Genomic DNA, 22,418 nt, shown 5'->3' on the forward strand with positions numbered 1-22,418 from the left:
CTGAGTGTGTTTCTGTATTGTGTTAGTGTCTGACAATAAGTAAGGCGTAATTCCTCGTTTTCTGGACGTCTGTGTTTTTGGTTTGATATTTTTCACTGCCTGAGCTCCGAGTCCGACTCCCACTGAGGCCCCGCCCGGGAACCCGCCCCTCACTCTGAGTGACAGGCGCTTCGGCCAATCCGCTTCCCCCGGGAGAGCCCCGCCCCGGAAACCCACCCCTCACTCTGAGTGACAGGCGCTCCGGCCAATCCGCTTCCCCCAGGAGAGCCCCGCCCCGGAAACCCGCCCCTCACTCTGAGTGACAGGCGCTCCGGCCAATCCACATCCCCGGCAGAGCCCCGCCCCTGGAACCCGCCCCTCGCTGTGAGTGACAGGCGCTCCGGCCAATCCGCTTCTCCCGGGAGAGCCCCGCCCCCTCACTCTGAGTGACAGGCGCTCCGGCCAATCCGCTTCCCCCGGGAGAGCCCCGCCCACTCAGTTTCAATCAGGAAGGACTGAAACTGAATCATGGCTTCCATACACCAGGTGGAGAGTTTCACAGAGGATTTAAATTGTTCCATTTGTCTGGATTACTTCACCGACCCGGTTTCACTGGAGTGTGGGCACAACTTCTGCCGCTCCTGTATCACACAGTTTTGGGAAAAGGAGACAAACTCCTGCCCGGAATGTAGAGAGGAGTTTCCGGAAATAAACCTCAGAGTCAGTTGGGCCTTAGCGAATCTGGCCGAGAAAGCACGAAAATTAAACCTGAATCCGAAAGAGAAGGAAAGTAAACTTCACTGTGAGGAACATCAGGAAGAACTGAAGCTGTTTTGTGAAACTGACAAGAAATTGATCTGTGTGATTTGTAGAGATGCGCGGGAACACAGAGAGCACCGCTTCATGCCCATTAAAGAAGCTGTTGGAATCTACAAGGTAAAAGGGAACAGAATTGTTCACCTGATTAATTTATCACATTTTCATGGTCTAACACTTTAATTCTGTGATTTTCTCTCCCAATCCCAGGATCAGCTGAAATCTTCCTTAGATTCTCTCTCAGAGAAGAAATCTGTGGCTCTAGAAACGGAATTAAAACAGAAACAGCAGATTTCCGCAGTTAGGGTAAGGTCTCCCTGTGCTGATTTTCTGGGATCTCGGTTAGTTTTGTTCCCTTTATCGCGGTACATTAATTATGTTTCACATTTCATTTGGTAGGAACAGTCGAGCAGTCTGCAGACCCGCATCACATCTGAGTTCGCTAAAATGCACCAGATTCTCAGTGAGAAAGAGCAGCGTTTAATCAGAGATCTCAGGGAACAAGAGGGGGAGATTCTAAAAACAATGGAGAAAAACCTCCGAGAAATTCAAGAGAATTTATATTCTATTCAGGAGAAACTCTCAAAGATGGAGAAACAGATGGAACAAAAAGACGGGCTGACATTTCTGAAGGTGAGGATTATATTGCGGGTCAGTTCAGTGAAACGTCACACAGTCACAAAATAACCGATGATAACTGAAATAAATGCAGCATTTGCTGAATAATTCGAAACTGTTTTAAATTGATTGTTTTGTTTATGCCGGGCGGTTCTGTTGTTGTCACCAACCTACCCGGCCCCCACACTGTCTGCAGATTCCCAGGAATTCCTGCAGTCTCAACAACGAGATCTTGCATTTATATAGCGCCTTTAAGATCGTAAAATGACCCAAAGTGCTTCACATGAGCGTTACCAATCAAAATTTGACACCACGACACATAAGGAGATATTAGTATGGGTAAACAAAAGATTAATCGAAGAGAATGGTTTGATGGAGCGTTTTGGAGGAGGAGAGAGAATTAGAGAGGCGGAGAGGTTTATGGAGGGAATTTCAGAGCTCAGGGCCCAGGCAGCTGAAGGCACGACCGCCAATGGTGGAACGATAAAAATCCTGGATGAGCAAGATGCCAGAAATGGAGGAGCGCAGAGATCTCGGGTGCTCATAGGGTTGTGGGAGGTTACCGAGATAGGGAGGGACGAGGCCATGGAGGGATTTGGAAACAAGGATGAGAATTATAAAGTCGAGACACTGTCGTCAATATAGGTGAGCAAGCACAGCGGGTGAGGGTGAACGGGACTTGGTGGGTGTGAGTTCGGATACGGGCAGCAGAGTTTTGGATGGGCTCAAGTTTGTGAAGGGTGGAAGATGGGAGGCCAGCCAGGAGATCATTAGAATAGTCAAGTGTAGAGGTAACAAAGGCCTGCGTCAGGCTTTCAGGGGCAGATGAGCTGGGGCAGGGGTGGAGACGGGCGATGTTCCAGAGGTGGATTTGGCAGTCTTGATAACGGAGGTGGATATGGGAATAGAATCTAATTTCAGGGTCAAATAGGACCTCAAGCTTGCGAAAGGTCTGGTTTAACCTCACACAGTGGCCAGGGAGAGGGATGGAGAAGATGGGTCAGGAATGGAGTTTCTGGTGGGGTCCGAAGAAAATGGGTTTGCGTTTCCCAATATTTAGTTGGAGGATATTTCTGCTGATCCGGTATTGAATGTCGGATAAACAGAGGTAGTGGAGGAGTTGAGAGAGGTGGTGGTGAGGTCGAGCTGGGTGTCATCAGTGTACATGTGGAACTTGGCCTTGTATTTACAGATGATGTCACTGAGGGGCAGCAGATAGATGAGAAATAGGAGGGGACACAGGAGTGGGAACAAAAACCATTGCAGGTGATTCTCTGGATACGACTAGATAGATAGGAATAGAACCAGGTTGACTGTGGAGGCTGGTGGGGGTGAAAGGTGAGGACAAGGGGAAGCCTATTGTGGTTCTGAGAGGGAGGGGAAGGGGTGAGAGCAGAAGTGTGGGAAATGGAACGGGCACGGTCAAGGGCCGTGTCAACCACAGTAGAGGGGAATCCTCGGTTGAGGAAAAAGGAAGACATATCGGAAGCACTGGTATGGAAGGTGGCATCGTCAGAACAGATGGCCCCCTGTCCTCGCCTATCACCCCACCAGTCTCCACATTCAACGGATCATCCTCTGCCATTTCCGCCACCTCCAACGTGATCCCACCACCAAACACATCTTTTCCTCCCCTCCCCTTTCAGCATTCTGAAGGGACCGCTCCCTCCGCGACACCCTGGTCCACTCCTCTATCACCCCCAACAGCCCTTCCCCTTCACCCGGCACCTTCCCGTGCAAGCGCAGGAGATGCAACACCTGCCCTTTTACCTCCTCCCTTCCCACTGTCCAGGGCACCAAACACCCCTTCCAGGTGAAACAGCGATTCACTTGTACTTCTTGCAATCTAGTATACTGTATTCGCTGCTCACGATGCGGTCTCCTCTACATTGGGGAGACCAAACGCAGATTGGGTGACCACTTTGCGGAACACCTCCGTTCAGTCCGTAAGGGTGACCCTGAGCTTCTGGTTGCCTGTCACTTTAATTCTCCGCTTCACTCCCACTCTGATCTCTCTGTCCTCGGCCTCTTGCACTGTTCCAGTGACGCTCAACGTAAGCTCGAGGAACAGCACCTCGTCTTTCGATTAGGCACTTTACAGCCTTCTGGACTCAGCATTGAGTTCAACAATTTCAGACTATAACCCCATCCCCAATTTTTCAGGCTGTTTATGTTTTTGCCTTCCCCATTTAATCTCTCCTGCCTCCTCCCTTAGCACAGAGTGTTCCTTCCTCCCTCCCCTCCCCCTTTCCCTTCTTCTGCACCTGCTTAATATCTGTTACATCTCCAGCCTTCTCCAGTTCTGATGAAGGGTCCCAGACCTGAAACGTTAACTCTGTTTCTCTCTCCACGGATGCTGCCAGGCCTGCTGAGTGTTTCCAGCATTTTCTGTTGTTATATCCACTTTCAACATGTGTGTCGGCAGCGGTGAGAATTCCGATTACCAACAGCTTGTAACAATCTGGGTGTAATTTCTGCTGTCCGGATACAGACGCTCAGTCTCTCTCAACTCAGATTGTGTTTTATTTATTTCAGGAGGAAGCTTGTCGGAAGAGGAGGTAGGACATGCTCTTTACTGAAACTCTGCACAGTTTGGTAAAATAACTCAGAAAATTGTTTATGGAGAACTTATAACATCAACTGTTTAATATTTACAGGATCAGTGAGGAATATAAAGTACAGTCAGTGGCAGATGGTGCCCTGTCTATCGGAAAGTTCAACGGCCCTTTACAGTACACAGCATGGAGAGAAATGATAGACACCATTCACCCCGGTAAAACTCTTTTATATTCCTTTTCCTGATTTATAAATCCAGATGAGAAGAGACTGAACGGGCTCCCAGACCCCAGATTAAATGATCACATTGTCGGTTGTTAATCCCCGGGAGCCTCTCCATTCTCATATATTTTGCTTTCTTGTGGGTTCCTCTGGGTAAGTAGCTGAAGCCATCAGCACTGTGTGCCAAAGCAGTAAAGGGATCTGTATAACCAGAGGACTAGAGCACCAATCTCAGGGTGTGAGACTGAATTTGTAGAGGAGACTGGTCCGGCCCCGGCTGGAGTTCAGAGGACTAGAGCACCAATCTCAGGGTGTGGGACTGAATTTGTAGAGGAGACTGGTCTGGCCCCGGCTGGAGTTCAGAGGACTAGAGCACCAATCTCAGGGTGTGAGACTGAATTTGTAGAGGAGACTGGTCCGGCCCCGGCTGGAGTTCAGAGGACTAGAGCACCAATCTCAGGGTGTGGGACTGAATTTGTAGAGGAGACTGGTCCGGCCCCGGCTGGAGTTCAGAGGACTAGAGCACCAATCTCAGGGTGTGAGACTGAATTTGTAGAGGAGACTGGTCCGGCCCCGCCTGGAGTTCAGAGGACTAGAGCACCAATCTCAGGGTGTGAGACTGAATTTGTAGAGGAGACTGGTCCGGCCCTGGCTGGAGTTCAGAGGACTAGAGCACCAATCTCAGGGTGTGAGACTGAATTTGTAGAGGAGACTGGTCCGGCCCCGCCTGGAGTTCAGAGGACTAGAGCACCAATCTCAGGGTGTGAGACTGAATTTGTAGAGGAGACTGGTCCGGCCCTGGCTGGAGTTCAGAGGACTAGAGCACCAATCTCGGGGTGTGAGACTGAATTTGTAGAGGAGACTGGTCCGGCCCCGGCTGGAGTTCAGAGGACTAGAGCACCAATCTCAGGGTGTGAGAGTGAATTTGTAGAGGAGACTGGTCCGGCCCCGGCAGGAGTTCAGAGGACTAGAGCACCAATCTCAGGGTGTGGGACTGAATTTGTAGAGGAGACTGGTCTGGCCCCGGCTGGAGTTCAGAGGACTAGAGCACCAATCTCAGGGTGTGAGACTGAATTTGTAGAGGAGACTGGTCCGGCCCCGGCTGGAGTTCTGGGTATCATTTTGATCAACATGTTATCAGAAAGACCTGTGGGCATTGGAGAGCATGCGGTAAAAGGCAACTAATCTGATAGGTGGGATTAGGCACCTTTGTCAGGAGGAGAGGCTGCAGAATCTGGGAGTCTTTGCACTGGATAAGGGAGGGCTTGGGGTGATCTTATTGAAGGATTCAAGATCCGACACAGTATAGAGAAGATAAACATCCACAGGTTTAACACAGTCACAGAGTCTACAACAAAGTAGGGAAAGCCTCAAACTGAGAAAAGGAAGGGTGAAAAGGCAGTTTGGATTGAGCGAGGTTGGGTTTTTGAGTGACCCCATTGATCGGGCAGGCAGTGAGGTGAGGGTGGGAGGAAATGCAGTGGTGGATGGAATGCCCAGGAGCAGCCACCAACAGGCAGGACAATTCATGCACCTCCTGGCCACAGAGAAATTGCTACTAAAGAAAAAAAAACCTGCCTTTATATAGCGCCTTTCACGACATCTGAAAGTGCTTTACAGCCAATAAAGTACTTTTGAAGTGTAGTCACGGTTGTAATGTAATTTGGAACCTGTCACAAACTTTGCACCATTGCTCCATCCCCTCCTTGGCCAGTGTCTCAGGCTGATCCAGACAGTTTGCAACCTTGCTGTCCTAGTCAATCTCCAGCTGCACTTCTGACCCCATATTGTGACAGTGAGAGAGACTGCCTACTTCAACCTGTGATACATTGCCTGTCTTCAGCACAACCTTAGCCCATCTGCTGCTGAAACTCCCATCCCTGCTTTTGTCACCTCCAGTCTCGACGATTCCCACGTTCTCCTGACTGGTATCCCATCCTCCACTCTCTGCCAACCTGACCAATAAAGGTACCTTCAGATGAACCATTACCTCCAGAGCCGTCCAATAATTAGCAAGTTTCAGCTGGAGAAGATCTCCTCGGATCCTTTCCTCTACAGCACAACCTCCTGTAGATGCATCTCCACCGCACAAACCATGATTATATTCATGGCCAAAGTCAGTTCAGAAATCCTGAGGAAGCATGGAAACGAACCTTAGTCTGACTTCTAATGCAGGAGGATTGGCAAGAGTTACAGAGATAGCTGGTGCACAATATAGATGTGGGGGTAGCCACAAGATCAAAGCCTATTATTGAGATCAGGATCCTGGCCAGTAACTTATAGTCAGTATGGAAGGGTTTACATGATGAACACTTGGTGGCGTTCTTATTTTCTTATGTATTAACACGATTGTGATAAACCTAAGAGTGTTTGGGACTTTGTCTCGAGTACATGGTATAGGAATTTCAGTCATCGGGAAATAAACTTCTGGAGGTTTATGTCAGTAGGGTCAGAGGTGAGGTTGTTTGATGCAATAGTTCTGTCCTGCATTTTCTACCTTAGGGTGCATCAGAGGAGATGAGCTGAGCCCAGAGGTGGGACTGGATTCTGGGTCATGCAGAGTTGAGGCTCTGATGTCTGGAGAGAGAATAATTGGTGCCTGTCCTATTGGCCCAATGCCACAACATGTGATGTGGGATCGATGGGCTTGCTTCAGGAAGAATCATCTGTCCTGGACTGTGTCTGGTGTAGGTTCCAGTAGAAGATGGATTCCTTCTCTGTGGGTGCTGGGGTCTCTGAGTTTGGGGGTTGCCCAGTCATTCCAGTTTTGCTTGTATTGAGTATAGAAATAAGAGGATAGAGCAGATGAATGCATGGCTGCAGATATGGTGCAGGAGGGAGGGCCTTTGATTCCTGGGACATTGGGAATGGTTCTGGGGGAGGTTTGATCTGTACTGGCCTAGTGGGTTGCACCTGAACTGAGCCGGGACCAATATCCTCGCGGGTGGGGGGGGGGGGGGGGGGGGCGAGGTTAGTAGTGCTGTTGGGAAGATTATTAACTAATTTGGCAGGGGGATGGGCACCAGGATGTCGCATTAGAAAGCAGAAACAAAGGGCACAAAGGATTGGGAGAGACAGATAGCACAAGAGTAAGAAATAGTATGGGATCAGGTGGGCTCGGCCTAAGAGAGAATACAAGAATGTCTAAGATAGACAAAATATCGGTAGAAGTGGAAAAGGTAGAAGCAATGGAAGGGCTGAAAATTGATAGACAGGATGTACTAGAAAGGCTGGGTATGCTTAGAGTGGACAATTCGCCTGGTCCAGATGGCTTGCACCCCAGGTTACTAAGGCAATTGGGGGAGGAGAGAGCGGAAGGGCTTGCCATAATTTTCCAATCTTCCCTAGATGTGGGGGAGGTGCCTGAGGATTGTAAAGTGGCAAATGTGACACCTTTGTTCAAGACAGGGTGTGAGGACAATCCTAGTAACACAGTTTATCATCAGTGGTGGGTCATGTTTTAGAAACAATAATGTGACACCTTTGTTCAAGACAGGGTGTGAGGACAATCCTAGTAACACAGTTTATCATCAGTGGTGGGTCATGTTTTAGAAACAATAATGTGAGACCTTTGTTCAAGACAGGGTGTGCGGACAATCCTAGTAACACAGTTTATCATCAGTGGTGGGTCATGTTTTAGAAACAATAATGTGACACCTTTGTTCAAGACAGGGTGTGAGGACAATCCTAGTAACACAGTTTAACATCAGTGGTGGGTCATGTTTTAGAAACAATAATGTGAGACCTTTGTTCAAGACAGGGTGTAAGGACAATCCCAGTAACACAGTTTAACATCAGTGGTGGGTCATGTTTTAGAAACAATAATGTGAGACCTTTGTTCAAGACAGGGTGTAAGGACAATCCTAGTAACACAGTTTAACATCAGTGGTGGGTCATGTTTTAGAAACAATAATGTGAGACCTTTGTTCAAGACAGGGTGTGCGGACAATCCTAGTAACACAGTTTAACATCAGTGGTGGGTCATGTTTTAGAAACAATAATGTGACACCTTTGTTCAAGACAGGGTGTAAGGACAACCCTGATAACACAGTTTAACATCAGTGGTGGGTAATGTTTTAGAAACAATGCAGGAAAAAATTAACGGGCACTTGGAGAGGTTTAAGCTAATTAAGGAGAGCCAACACGGATTTGTAAAAGGCAGATCGTGTTTGACTAATCGAATTGAAATTTTTGATGAATTAACAGGGAGGATTGATGAAGGGAATGCAATGGATGTTGTCTACATGGATTTTAGGAAGGTGTTTGACAAAGTACCACATAGAAGGATGGTTAACAAAATTGAGGCTCAGGAAATAGGTGGGTGAGTGGCAGCTTGGATAAGGAATTGGCTTTTAAGGACAAAACAGCGAGTTGTGGTTAATGGCTGTTTTTCAGACTGGAGGATGGTAGACAGTGGTGTTCCCCAAGGGTCAGTCCTGGGGCCACTGCTCTTTTGATATATATATATATGACTTGGATATTGGAATACAGAATAGAATTTCTAAATTTGCCAATGACACCAAACTTGGGGGTGTGGCAAACAGTGAGGATGATACCAATCGAATGCAACAGGACATAGAACGGCTAGCAGAATGGGCAGACAAGTGGCAGATGGAATTTAATACAGAGAAGTGTGAGGTGATGCCTTTTGGCAGAAGGAGCAGGGAGAGACAATATACACTTAATGGCACAGTTTTAAAGAGTGTGCAGGGACAGAGGGACCTGGGAGTTAATGTGCATAGGTCCCTGAAGGTGGCAGGACATATTGAGAGAGTAGTTAGCAAAGCATATGAGATCTTGGGCTTCATAAATAGAGGTAATGAGTACAAAAGTAGAGAAGTTATGCTGAACCTTTATAAAGCGCTGGTTAGGCCACAACTGGAGTATTCCACCCAGTTCTGGTCACCACACTATAGGAAGGATGTGAAGGCCCTTGAGAGGGTGCAGAGGAGATTTACCAGAATGGTTCCAGGGATGGGGGAGCTTAGCTACAAGGACAGGTTGGAGAAGCTGGATTTGTTTTCATTAGAGCAAAGGAGGTTGAGGGGTGCTTTGATAGAGGTGTACAAGATTATGACGGGTTTGGATAGGCTAAACAGGGAAAGGCTGTTCCCACTAGTTGATGGTACAAGGACTAGGGGACACAGATTTAAGGTTTTGGGCAAGAGATACAGGGGGGGGAGATGTGAGGAAAAACTTTTTTACACCGAGTGGTGAGGACTGGAACTCACTGCCTGCAGAAGTGGTGGAAGTGGAGACACTCAATGTTTTCAAGGGTAGACTTGAGGGAAATAAACTTGCAGGGCTACAGGGATAGAGCAGGGGAATGGGACTGACTGGATTGCTCTACAGAGAGCCGGCACGGACTCGATGGGCCGAATGGCCTCCTTCTGTGCCATTATGACTCTGACTCTCTAGGTTTGCAGTGCATGTGTGTAAACGCACGAAGCACGGTAAATAAGGTTAGTGAGCTCCAAGAGCAAGCAGCCACATTGGAATATGATGCCGCAGCAATAACGGAGATCTGGCTCACAAAAGGGCCGGATTGGGTACTAAATATTCCTGAATATAAGGTGTTCAGGAAAGATAGGGAAGGAAAGAAAGGAGGTGGGGTGGCAGTATCGCTTAAGGAGACTGTTACAGTGCTGGTGAGAGAGGATGTCCTGGAGGGATCAAGGACAGAATCTATTTGGTTAGAGTTTAGAAAAATAGAGGTGCCTTTACACTGCTCGGTGTATTCTATAGGCCGCCAACTAGTGGGCAGGATCTACAGGAGCAAAGTTGCAGGGACATTCCAGCGAAGTGCAAGAACTATAGATTAGTGATAGTGGGGGACTTCAACTATCCTAATTTAGACTGGGATAGTAATTGTGTAAAGGGCAGAGGGGGAAGAATTTCTGAAATGTGTTCAGGAGAACTTTCTTGATCAGTATGTTTCTGGCCCAATGAGGAAGGATGCATTGCTGGATCTGATTCTCGGGAATGAAGTGGGTCAGGTGGAGCAAATGTCCGTAGGGGAACATTTAGGGAACAGTGATCATAGTATCATAAGGTTTAGATTAGCTAGGGAAAAGGACAGGAAGCAATCTAGTGTAAAAATACTGAACTGGAGGAGGGCCAATTTAAGAACATAAGAAATAGGAGCAGGAGTCGGCTTTTGGCCCTTTGTGCCTGCTCCACCATTCAATAAGATCATGGCTGATCTTCTACCTCATCTCCACTTTCCTGCACTATCCCCATATCCCTGGATTCCCTTAATATTCAAAAACCTATCGATCTCTGTCTTGAAAATACTGAACGACTTGAGCCTCCACAGGATGATTCCTGGTCTGACTGTTGGTCAGCTCATGATGTGGGCCGCAGCTTCCTCCTCAACTTCTTCATTCTCTTGCTTCCACTTTTCTAGTTTCCCTCTTGGATTCTTTATTCTTCCCCTTCCTTCCCTTTTCCCCTTTGTTCGCTCTTTTCCTCCCTTCTTCTGTGGTATCTCTTTCTTTTGCTGCTGCAATCCTGTCTTTCCCACTTCCTCTGCGATGGTTTCTACATTTACTTTGTCCTGCTGTTTATTGCTTCTCTCCTTTCTGCAGTTGTTCCCATGTCATTTCTTTTTCTTTTTAAATTTTTTCCTTCCCTTCTCTCTTCTCCTGCTCTCGGTACTTTCCCCCTCTCCCCGTATCGACAGCGCTGATTAGTGGTGTGTGGGTCACGCCTCAGAGAGATTGCGGGTAAAATGAGTCTGGGTGGTAACGCAAAATGGGCGATAGTAAATCAGTGGCCCATTTTTAATCACTGACTGTGTTATTTTAACTTTCCCCCAGCTCCAGCCTCTCTGACTCTGGATCCGAACACAGCCCATCCCGAGCTCATCCTGTCTGAGGCCCGGACCAGTGTGAGACTCGGAGACAATGAGCAGCCACTCCCGGACAACCCAGAGAGGTTTGATTGGTGGTTCTGCGTCCTGGGATCGGAGGGATTCACATCAGGGAGACATTACTGGGAGGTGGAGGTGGGGGACAAGACTAACTGGGAGATCGGAGTGACCCAATAGTCTGCCGGGAGGAAAGGGAAAATCGACCTGGAACCTGAGACCGGATACTGGGCTGTGGGGCTGGAATCCGAGAGTGAATATTTTGCCTACACCTCCCCCTCACTGACCCGCCTCACCCCGAGTGTGAAGCCCCGGAAGATCGGGGTGTACCTGGACTATGAGGGCGGACAGGTGTCATTTTACAATGCGGACGACATGTCCCATCTCCACATTTACACCCACACTTTCACTGAGAGAATCTTTCCCATCTTCAATCCAGGATCGAATGACGGCGGGGAAAACTCCGCCGCGCTGACAATCTGCGGGGTTAAAGGTCACTAACAGGCCCATCCCATAATTTCACCCTGCCTCCTGCCAGCTGCAAACTGATGGGCGTCGGTCTCAGTCACAGGTGGTGCGGATGGTCCAAATGTCACCTGAGGTCAGGGCGGCTACAACCGACTGACAATGTCTTGTTGGTGAGATTTGTTTGTTTAATCGGTGCAGGGGAACAAACTCATGGCAACTGCTCCAGAGACTCCTATAAAATTAAATAAAAACCTCAAGAACATCGAGAATCATCGGGGCCCAGAGACAGAGGAGAATTAAAACACGGGCAGAAATACACCAAGGGAACCACAGACTCCAGCTGGGAAGTTAAAAGGTAAAGAGGGGCAGGGGAGAGGAACTAGGGTGAGATAGAACACCAGTGGGAAGGACATGACAAAGGGACCATCCGAGACACGGCAAATTAAATAATACCCGAGGGAAGGAAAAAGTAAAAGGGGCACCAGATAGAAGTGAAATCAAAAGGGAACAGGAGGGAGTGTCAGAAACATGGGAAAACCCAGGCGATGGAAATGATCAGAACATTCAAGTGTGTGGAGTGTTTAGAATAGAGAGTGGACAAGGTCATCACCTGTGGAGAGAGAAGACAGGTTAACATTCCGGGAATACACCCTGCATCGGAACTGGGAACTGAAAGATCAGCAAGGGCCTGTGTAGGGCTGGGGAATAGAAGGAAGGGGAGAGAAGAAACAAATGGATGGTGAATTGTAGAGAGGAACTGACTGGGTGGAATGAGCTGTGAGCTGCAGGAACCCGGTGACCTTCCTGCCTGTAATGTTGCTCCACAGGCGGAAGGTGGCGCTACATGGCGGTGTTTGAGATGAATTAGTGCAACACCTCTGCTGCCCAGCGCTGTTATTAAACTGCACAATAGAAGCGGCATTTATTAAGCACACAGCGATTCGGGGATTAATTACACCCCAGAAGCATGAACTAAACGTGTTGTTTGTTTTATTTGCACCTTGCTCCAGACTCTGTATCCTTACAATTCCCATCCTGGGCTGATCGGGCCGATTTTAAGAGCCCCCGCCTGGTGTAACCGGAGTGATAGAGCCCAGAATTGGACCCAATGCTCCAGCTGGGGCTGAACCCATGTTGTATATCAGTGTTTTATTTATCCCTCAACCAGCATTAGTAAAACAAAATCAGATTGCTGTCTGTGGGAGCTTGCTGTGCAAGAACTGTGTCGCGTTTCCCACATTACAACAGTGACTACACTTCAAAAGTACTTCATTGGCTGTAAAGCGGTTTGGCAAACCTGAGGATGTGAAAGGCGCTATATAAATGCAAGTCTGTCTGTCTGTCTTTCATATTCAGATCAACCTCATATTCTAAAATTGCAACTGTGTTTCAGAGTTTGATGAGCTGGCTTTAAATGTTGTATCCTGCAGAGTTTAATAGAAAACAAAGTATATCATTGTAACCAAGTATTGAAAGTGTTTAATAAATTGTAAAGTGCTGTCTCCTTGTATCCTGCACACAGAAATAAAAGTATCTGCTTCATCTGTCTGCAGAGTCTGTGTCTAAATCAGAAGGTGGTGTCAGAATTGCCGAGCACTGCTTGGTGTGTTTACTGAGACACACAGACCAGGGAGGGTCCAGGCTGGATTGCTGGTGAGACACACTATCTGAAGCAGAGAGACAGTGGAGGTGCAGAGATGGGCCTTAGGATACCGGGGTGGGGAAGGATCAGCCAGGGGGCCTGTTTCTCCCGCTATCTGGTGATTGGCATTGGGTGGATCTTTGTTGAGAATGGGTCCGGCTTATTTTCCAGAGCTCATTACCTGCTGACACTCAGTTTCTAGGCTGACACAGGAACAGGAGTAGGCCATTCAGCCCCTCGAGCCTCTTCCGCCATTCAATTAGATATTGGTTGGTCTGCATCTTAACTCCATTGCACTTGGGTATAAAAGGCAACATTTCAAAGTTTGCAGATGACAAAACTCGGACAGGCAGTAAACAGTGAGGAGGATAGTAATAAATTTCAGGAGGAAATAGACAGACTGGTGAAATGGGCAGACACATGGCAGATGCAATTCAACATAGTGTGAAATGATGCATTTCGGTAGGAAGAATGGGGAGAGGCAATATAACATAAATGGTCCAATTTTAAAGGGGGTGCAGGAAGAGAGAGACCTGGGGGTGTTTGTACAGAAATCTTTGAAGGTGGCAGGACAAGGTGAGATGGTACTAAATAATATACGGTATCCTGAGCTTTATAAACAGAGTCATAGATTACAATAGCAAGGAAGTTATGCTGAACCTTCCTAAATCACTGGTTCGGCCCAAGCTGGAGTATTGTGTCCAGTTCTGGGAAATACAGTTTACTGGACTGGTACCAGGGATGCGGGACTTCAGTTACGTGGAGAGACTAGAGAAGGGCTGTGGGGAAAGGGCAGTGGAGTGGGATTAATTGTTTCGCTCTTTCAAAGAGCCGGCACAGGCACGAAGGGCTGAGTGACCTCCTCCTGTGCTGTGTGATTCTGTGATTCTATGAAATATTGACCCGGACACCGGGGAGAACTCCAAGGAGGCCTGAAAATATCGCGAACCATACAAAACCCTCCACTAACACCATCAACTCCAAGGCTGTTGTATAACCGAAGGACATTAAATCCTGGGGGCATTTATCCTCTGAGCCAATGGGGGCCTTCCCCCTCCCCCTCCCCTCCCCCTCCTGGGGCATCACTGTCCTTGTGAACCTTCAGAGACAGTCACCACTTCTTGGGCCGTTTTTAATGGGGAATTCTTTCCTGCAGCACTGATATCCTGCCAGCAGGTGCTGGCGGTGCACTTTGTAACAATGAAAGACTTGTGATCAAACAGCGTCTCAACCCAGCCCAGAAACTCACTGCACCCGCAATGCGTTACTCGCAAGTGCAGTAGCCGTGGTTAGCAAGGAAACTGCAGCAGTCATTTTACACACAGCAAGATCCCACAGGGAGCCAATGAGATGAATGACCAGTTAATCTCTCTTTGGCGGTGCTGGTTGAGGGACGAATGTTGGGCCGGACACCGGGAGAACTCCCCGGCTCCTCTTTGCCGTGGGATCTGAATCACCCACTTGAGGCAGACGCGGCCTTGGATTAATCTGACCTGAAGGGCAGCCCCTCTGCCCATTAGCAGACTGAGCTAGTTGTGGGAACAGGAGTGGGCCATTCAGCCCCTGGAGAGTTTTTCCACCTTTCAATGAGATCGGGGCTGATCTGCACCTCAACTCCATTTACCCGCCTTAGCTCCAAAGATCAAACCTTCCTCACAAACAGTGGACATAAGGACATAAGAAATAGGAGCAGGTGTCGGCCATTTGGCCCTTCGAGCCTGCTCCACCATTCAATAAGATCATGGCTGATCTACCTTAACTCCACTTTCCCGCCCTATCAACATATCCCTTGATTCCCTTAAAAACTAAAAATCTATCGATCTCTGCCTTTAATATACTCAACGACTGAGCCTCCACAACCCTCTGGGGTAGAGAATTCCAAAGATTCACCACCCTCTGAGTGAAGAAATTTCTCCTCATCTCAGTCCTAAATGGCCGACCCCTTATTCTGAGTCTGTGACCCCTGGTTCTAGACTCTCCAGCCAGGGGAAACATCCTCCCTGCATCTACCCTGTCAAGCCCTGTAAGAATTGTGTATGTTTCAATGAGATCACCTCTCATTCTTCTAAACTCTAGAGAATATAAGCCTAGTCTATTCAGTCTCTGCACATAGGACAAGCCGCCCATCCCAGGAATCAGTCTGGTGAACCTACGTTGCACTCCCTCTATGGCCACTATATCCTTATATAGGTAAAGAGACCAAAACTGTACACAATACTCCAGGTGAAGCTTCACCAGGGCCCTATATAATGGCAGTAAGATGTCGTTACTCTTATACTCAAACCCTCTTGTATTAAATGCCAACATACCATTTGCTTTCCTAATTGCTTGTTGTACCTGCCTGTTAACTTTCAGTGATTCATGTACAAGGACATCCAGGTCCCTCTGAACACCAACATTTCCCAATCTCTCACCATTTGAAAATTACTCTGATTTTCTAATTTTCCTACAAAGTGGATAACCACATTTCTCCACATTATATTCGATTTGTCATGTTCTTGCCCACTCACTTAGCCTGTCTATATCCCCTTGAAGCCTCTTTGCATCCTCCTCCCAACTTACATTCCCACCTAGCTTTGTATGGACAACCATCCACCGCCCCAGAACCGCTCATGGTCGATGCTGCCACCTTCTCCATAGATGGAAGATTAAAACATCTCCATCCTGTGACTGTGGAGCTCCTAATCAGACCCTGGAGCACATCATTGAGCGCTGCCCGCAGAGGAAATTCACAGGCAGCCTACAAGATATCCGCTGTTACACCGGGAGCTTTGGCCTGGATATCTGCCTGAGATCTGATTGGCTATTCTACTCCCATATGGGAGAAAGGAAGAAGAAGCTCCAGTGCCCTGTATCCCACATCATAGAAGAATAGGGGGAAGGCAGCAGCAGCCAACTTCCTGGCACCATGGGTGGTTCTGCTGCACAGGACAGGAGGAAAAAGACTGGGAGAGCTATAGTGATAGGGGATTCTATTGTAAGGGGAATAGATAGGCATTTCTGCGGCCACAAACGAAACTCCAGGATGGTGTGTTGCCTCCCTGGTGCAAGGGTCAAGGATGTCTCGGGGAGGCTGCAGAACATTCTGGAAGGGGAGGATGAACAGCCAGTTGTTGTGGTGCATATGGGTACCAACGATATAGGTAAAAAACGGGATTAGGTCCTAAAAGCTGAATATAGGGAGTTAGGAGGTAAATTAAAAAATAGAACCTCAAAGGTAGTAATCTCAGGATTGCTACCAGTGCCACGTGCTAGTCAGAGTAGAAATAGAAGGATATTTCAGATGAATACATAGCTAGAGGAATGGTGCAAGGGGGAGGGATTCAAATCCCTGGGACATTGGAACTGGTTCTGGGGGAGGTGGGACCAGTACAAACTGGATGGTTTGCACCTGGGCGGGATCGGGACCAATGTCCTAGGGGAAGTGTTTGCTAGTGCTATTGAGGAGGGTTTAAACTAAAATGGCAGGGGGTTGGGAACCTGTGCAGGGAGACAGAGGAAAGGGAAGCAAGGATAGAAAGAAAAGACAGGAAGTAGAAAAGCAAAAGTGGAATGCAGAGAAATTAACGGTGTAAATCAAACAAGGCTACAGTAAATAATAATTCTAAAAGGACTACGAGTGTTAAAAAAACAAGCCTGAAGGCTTTGGCCTAGAAATTCAGTGGCCTGCGCCACCAGTTTGCGCCCAAAGAGGGCTTTTGCGCCAGTGTCCAAACCTACCGCGATATTTAGCAGGGCGCTAATGGCGGCGTTAGCCTGTAGCGCTGCGCCGCCACCGATGACGTCATCGGTGTGTGCAGTGCCCCGCTATCGCCCTGCTGGCCATATTTGGTCGCTGCCACCTCCTCCGCGCCGGCCGCAAACAGCGACCGGTACACAGGGGCCTACCTGTGCCGGTAGTGGGGCGAGTTAAGGTGGAGGTGCGGCCGGCCGCTTTTTCGGCGGCCGCCTGCCCGCACCTCCGTCCCCGGCCTCCTACACCCCCCCCCTCCCCCCGCGGCATTGCCGGCTGTTTCCAGAGAGCCTGGTACTTCTCCTTGGTGCCGGGCTCATTTGCCGGCACTCGCGAGCGGGGATCGCGCTGTTGCAGGCACCTCCCCCTTAAGAGTCAGAGGAGGGCCTGCAGTACCGCAGGCTGCCGTGCTGCAGCGGGTGGCGCTGCAGCACTTTGCACGCCGATATTCATTTTCAGCGCCCCGCTTGTTTAGCGGCCGGCTTCCACTTGGGGCGCTGAAACTGAATATCCCGCTGGCGCAAGTGGCTCCGCGCGCAGCGGTAATTTCGGTGCCCAGGTGAGCTGGGCGCCCCAAACTGAATTTCTAGGCCTTTGTGTCTTAATGCGAGGAGCATTCATAATAAGGTGGATGAATTAGCTGCTCAAATAGATGTAAACAGATATGATGTAATTGGAATTACTGAGACATGGCTTCAGGGTGACCAAAGCTGGAAATTCAACATCCAGGGGTATTCAATATTCAGGCAGGACAGGCAAAAAGGAAAAGGAGGTGGGGTAGCATTGCTGGTTAAGGAGGAGATTAACACAATTTTAAGGAAGAATATTAGCTCTGATGATGTGGAATCTGTATGGGTAGAGCTGAGAAATACCAAGGGGCAGAAAACGTTAGTGGGAGTTGTACACAGACCCACAAACAGAAATGCTGAGGTCGGGGATGGCATTAAATGGGAAAGTAGAGACTCGTGCAATAAGGGCCCAGCAGTTATCATGGGTGACTTTAATCTACACATACATCGGGCTAACCAAATTAGTAACAATAATGTGGAGGGGGAATTCCTAGAGTGTATACGGGATGGTTTCCTGGACCAATATGTCGAGGAACCAACGAGAGATCAGGCCATCTTAGACTGGGTATTATGTAATGAGAAAGGATTGATTAGCAATCTTGTTGTGCAAGGCCCCGTGGGGAGGAGCGATCAAAATATGATAGAATTCTTCATTAAGATGGGGAGTGAAGTAGTTGACTCAGAGACTAGGGTCCTGAATTTAAACAAAGGAAACTATGATGGTATGAGGTGCGAGTTGGCTAGGATGGATTGGGGAATGTTACTTAAAGGGTTGACAGTGGATAGGCAATGGCAAACATTTAAAGATCGCATGGATGAACTACAGAATTTGTTCCTCCATTCGGCATAAAAATAAAACAAAAAAGGTGACTCAACCATGGGTAACAAGGGAAATTAGGGATAGCATAAGATCCAAGGAGTGGACATATAAATTGGCCAGAAAAAGCAGCAAACCCGACGATTGGGAGCAGTTTAGGATTCAGCAAAGGAGGACAAAGGGATTAATTAAGAGGGGGGAAATAGAATATGAGAGTAAGCTTTCAGGGAACATAAAAACTGACTGTAAAAGCTTCTATAGATATGTGAAGAGAAAAAGATTGGTGAAGTCAAGTGTAGGTCCCTTGCAGCCAGAATCAGGGGAATTTATAATGGGGAACAAAGAAATGGCAGACCAATTAAATACATACTTTGGTCCTGTCTTCATAAAAGAGGACACAAATAAACTTCCAGAAATGTCGGGGAACATGGGGTCTAATGAGAGGGAGGAATTGAATGAAATCAGTATTTGTAGGGAAATGGTGTTAGGGAAATTGACAGGATTGAAGGCCAATAAATCCCCAGGGCCTGATAATCTACATCCTAGGGTACTTAAGGAAGTGGCCCTAGAAATAGTAGATGCATTGCTGGTCATCTTCCAAAATTCTATAGACACTGGAATAGTTCCCACGGATTGGAGGTACCAGTGGATGTGGTGTATTTGGACAGTTGGTAGGCTTTTAATAAGGTCCCGCATAAGAGATTGGCGTGCAAAGTTAAAGCACATGGGATTGGGGGTAAAGTACTGACTTGGATAGAGAACTGGTTGGCAGACAGGAAGCAAAGAGTTGGAATTAATGGGTCTTTTTCCGAGTGGCAGGCAGTGACTAGTGGGGTACCGCAGGGATCGGTCCTCGGACCCCAGCTATTCACAATATACATTAATGAACTAGACGAAGGAACTAGAAGTAATATCTCCAGGCTTGCAGATGACACAAAGCTGGGTAGGCATGTGTGCTGTGAGGAGGATGCCGAGAAACTCCAGTATGATTTGGACAGGTTGGGTCATTGGGCAGATACATGGCAGATGCAGTATAATGTGGATAAATGCGAGGTTATCCACTTTGGTGGCAAAAACAGGAAGACAGATTATTATTTGAATGGCAATAGATTGGGAGAAGGGGAAGTGCAACGAGTCCTGGGTGTCCTTGTGCACCAGTCGCTGAAGGTAAGCATGCAGGTGCAGCAAGTGGTTAAGAAGGCAAATGGTAAGTTGGCCTTCATAGCGAGGGGATTCAAGTACAGGAGCAAGGATGTCTTGCTGCAGTTGTACAGGGCCTTGGTGAGACCACACCTTGAGAATTGTGTGCAGTTTTGGTCGCCTTATCTGAGGAAGGATGTTCTTGCCATGGAGGGAGTGCAGCGAAGATTCACCAGGCCGATACCTGGGATAGCAGGAATGGCGTAGGGAGAGAGATTGGGTCGATCTTGCTTATATTCACTAGAGTTTAGAATAATGAGAGGGGATCTCATTGAAACTTATAAAATGCTAACAGGACTAGATAGACTAGATGCAGGAAGGATGTTCCCGATGGCGGGGGAGCCCAGAACCAGGGGTCACAGTCTAAGGATAAGGGGTAAGCCATTTAGGACTGAGATGAGGAGGAATTTCTTCACCCAGAGTGTGGTAAACCTGTGGAATTCTCTACCACAGAAGGCAGTTGAGGCCAATTCATTAAATACATTCAAGAAGGAGTTAGATATATTTCTAAAGGCTAAAGGGATCAAGGGATATGGGGAGAAAGCAGGGACAGGGTACTGAATTTGGATGATCAGCCATGATCTCATTAAATGCTGCAACAGGCTCGAGGGGCCGAATGGCCTACTCCTGCTCCTATCTTCTATGTTTCTATTTTAATAGAATCATAGAAATTTAGGAGGCCTTTCCACCCATCTTATCTGTGCCGGCTGAAAAGAGCTATCCAGCCTAATCACACTTTCCATACCTTGCTCCATAGCCTTATAGGTTACGGCACTTCAAGTGCATATTCCAGTACTTATAAAATCTGTTGAAGGTTTCTGCCTCTACCACCCTTTGAGGCACCCACTGGGTGAAAAAAGTTCTCATCAATGCCCGTCTAATCCGTCTACCAATTACTTTAAGTTTATGACCCTTGGTTATTGACCTCTGCCAGGGGAAATCGGTCATTCCTATCCACTATATCTAGGCCCCTCATAATTTTATACACCTCAATCAAGTCTCCCCTCAGCCTCCTCTGTTCCAAAGAAAACAACCCCAACCTATTGTAGGGACAGTGTCTGTTTAGCAACCTAATCTCCCCCAGAATCCACCTCCCTTGACAGACTCACATTGGAAATTGTTGGGTGCTCCTGGGCTCAGAAGAACTGGGGGTTAAACCCAGCAGCTTCTCCTTCATCTCCACTCCAGCTCAAACTGGAGGAACAAAAAGACCTACGCAGGTGGCCAGGGACCTACCTTCCGTCAGCCTGCAATAAAACTCTTCCAGTTGCAGCTGATTAATGGCGGCCGCAGCACCCACAATTCCCCGCGCCCCAGAAACCACCCTCTCGAACGCACTGATTTCCCCGCTGAGAGTGAGCATGCTCCCCGGGGTCACGATCCATGCTGGGAGCCTGGCTCCTGTCCTTTGTCCCGAGTCAGACTCGGTGGATCCGACTGAAGAAACCGGGAAGCGGCGGCTCGGATGGTGCGGCGCTCCACCCTGGATTTCCAAAATTCTATAGATTCTGGAACGGTTCCTGCAGATTGGAGGATAGCAAATGTAACCCCGCTATTTTAGAAAGGAGGGAGAGGGAAAACGGGGAACTACAGACCTGTTAGCCTCACATCAGTAGTTGGGAAAATGCTGGAATCTATTATAAAGGATGCAATAACTGGGCACTTAGAAACTAATAGTAAGATTGGGCAGAGTCAGCATGGATTTATGAAAGGGAAATCCTGTTTGACAAACCTATTGGAGTTCTTTGAGGATGTAACTAGTGGAGTAGACAAAGGGGGACCGATAGATGTGGTGTATCTGGATTTTCAGAAGGCCTTCGATAATGTCCCACAAGAGCTTGGTGAACAAAATTAGGGCACGTGGAATTGGGGGTAATATATTAGCATAGATTGAGAATTGGTTAACAGACAGAAAACAAAGAGTAGGATAAAGTGGTCTTTTTCAGGATGGCAGGCTGTGACTAGTGGGGTACCGCAAGGATCGGTGCTTGGGCCCCAGCTATTCACAATCTATATCAATGATTTGGATGAGGGGACTAAAAGTAACATTTCCAAATTTGCTGATGATACAAAGCTAGGTGGCAGCGTCAGTTGTGAAGAGGCTTCAAGGGGATCTCGACAGGCTCAGTGAGTGGGCGAGACCATGGCAGATGGAATATAATGCGGATAAATGTGAAGTTATCCACTTTGGTAGAAAAAACAGAAAGGCAGAGTATTTCCTAAATGGTGAAAGATTGGGGAATGCAGATGCTCAAAGGAACCTGGGTGTTCTTGTACATGAGTCACAATTCACAATTCACAATTCAAATTGCTTTATTGGCATGATAAGTTACATCTTATGTTGCCAAAGCATCAAAATACATTTATGGTTTAGCACATAAACACAGTTCTATTCATACAGTGTATAAACAGGTATATCCCTGAGTGTATAAATATACATTCGCATTGTTTATATATATTCTTTTCTTAGTTTACTGGTTGTCCCTCTGTTCATGGCAAGCTGTAACATAGTGTGCCGCCAGTGTTATACAGTTTCTCTCCTCTCCCAGTAGGAATGGGAGTTTTTGGTTGTCATTCAGATTTCTGAAATCAGGGCATATTTGTGAGAATTTTTGGTAGAAATTCTCCCTGATGCCCTGATATTTTCCACAAGCTGTGAGGAAGTGCATCTCTGTCTCCACCACTCCCTGACTGCAGTGAGAGCATATCCTGTCCTCTCTTGGCAGCCTGGTCTGCCTGTGTCTGCCTTTTTCGATCGCTAGGCTATGTTCGCTAAGTCTGTACCTTGTCAAGGTTCTTCTCAGTTTGTTATCCTTTACCATGGTCAGGTAATCAGCTATGTTGTATTGTCTGTTTAGGGCCAAGTAGCAATTGAGTTTGCTTTGGGTTTTTGTTGTTTCTGCCCAATATGTCAGATATTTTTCCTTTTG

General features: G+C 47.6%; 1 protein-coding gene across 1 annotated transcript; it reads left to right on the forward strand.

The window, feature by feature from the left end:
* Positions 1–474: 474 nt before the first annotated feature.
* Positions 475–13,073, forward strand: LOC147096394 (zinc-binding protein A33-like). The gene is made up of 6 exons (XM_085975164.1): positions 475–915; positions 1,006–1,101; positions 1,195–1,428; positions 3,949–3,971; positions 4,071–4,186; positions 11,010–13,073. Exons 1-6 carry the CDS (start codon positions 508–510, stop codon positions 11,237–11,239), a joined length of 1,107 nt encoding a protein of 368 aa, XP_085831290.1. The 5' UTR covers positions 475–507; the 3' UTR covers positions 11,240–13,073.
* Positions 13,074–22,418: the final 9,345 nt, after the last annotated feature.

This window comes from Somniosus microcephalus, unplaced genomic scaffold (assembly GCF_052327205.1).
Source record: "Somniosus microcephalus isolate GS21.2 unplaced genomic scaffold, FLI_Smic_1.0 unresolved_chr1, whole genome shotgun sequence".
NCBI classification, from domain to species: domain Eukaryota; kingdom Metazoa; phylum Chordata; class Chondrichthyes; order Squaliformes; family Somniosidae; genus Somniosus; species Somniosus microcephalus.

What these genes read in the sequence shown, in the direction of transcription:
- LOC147096394 (XM_085975164.1), top strand. Translation starts at nt 508, where the DNA reads ATGGCTTCCATACACCAGGTGGAGAGTTTCACAGAGGATTTAAATTGT. An exon ending in AGCAGATTTCCGCAGTTAGG is followed by an intron (nt 1,102 to 1,194) that starts GTAAGGTCTCCC and finishes TTCATTTGGTAG; the next exon opens with GAACAGTCGAGCAGTCTGCA. An exon ending in GAAGCTTGTCGGAAGAGGAG is followed by an intron (nt 3,972 to 4,070) that starts GTAGGACATGCT and finishes TAATATTTACAG; the next exon opens with GATCAGTGAGGAATATAAAG.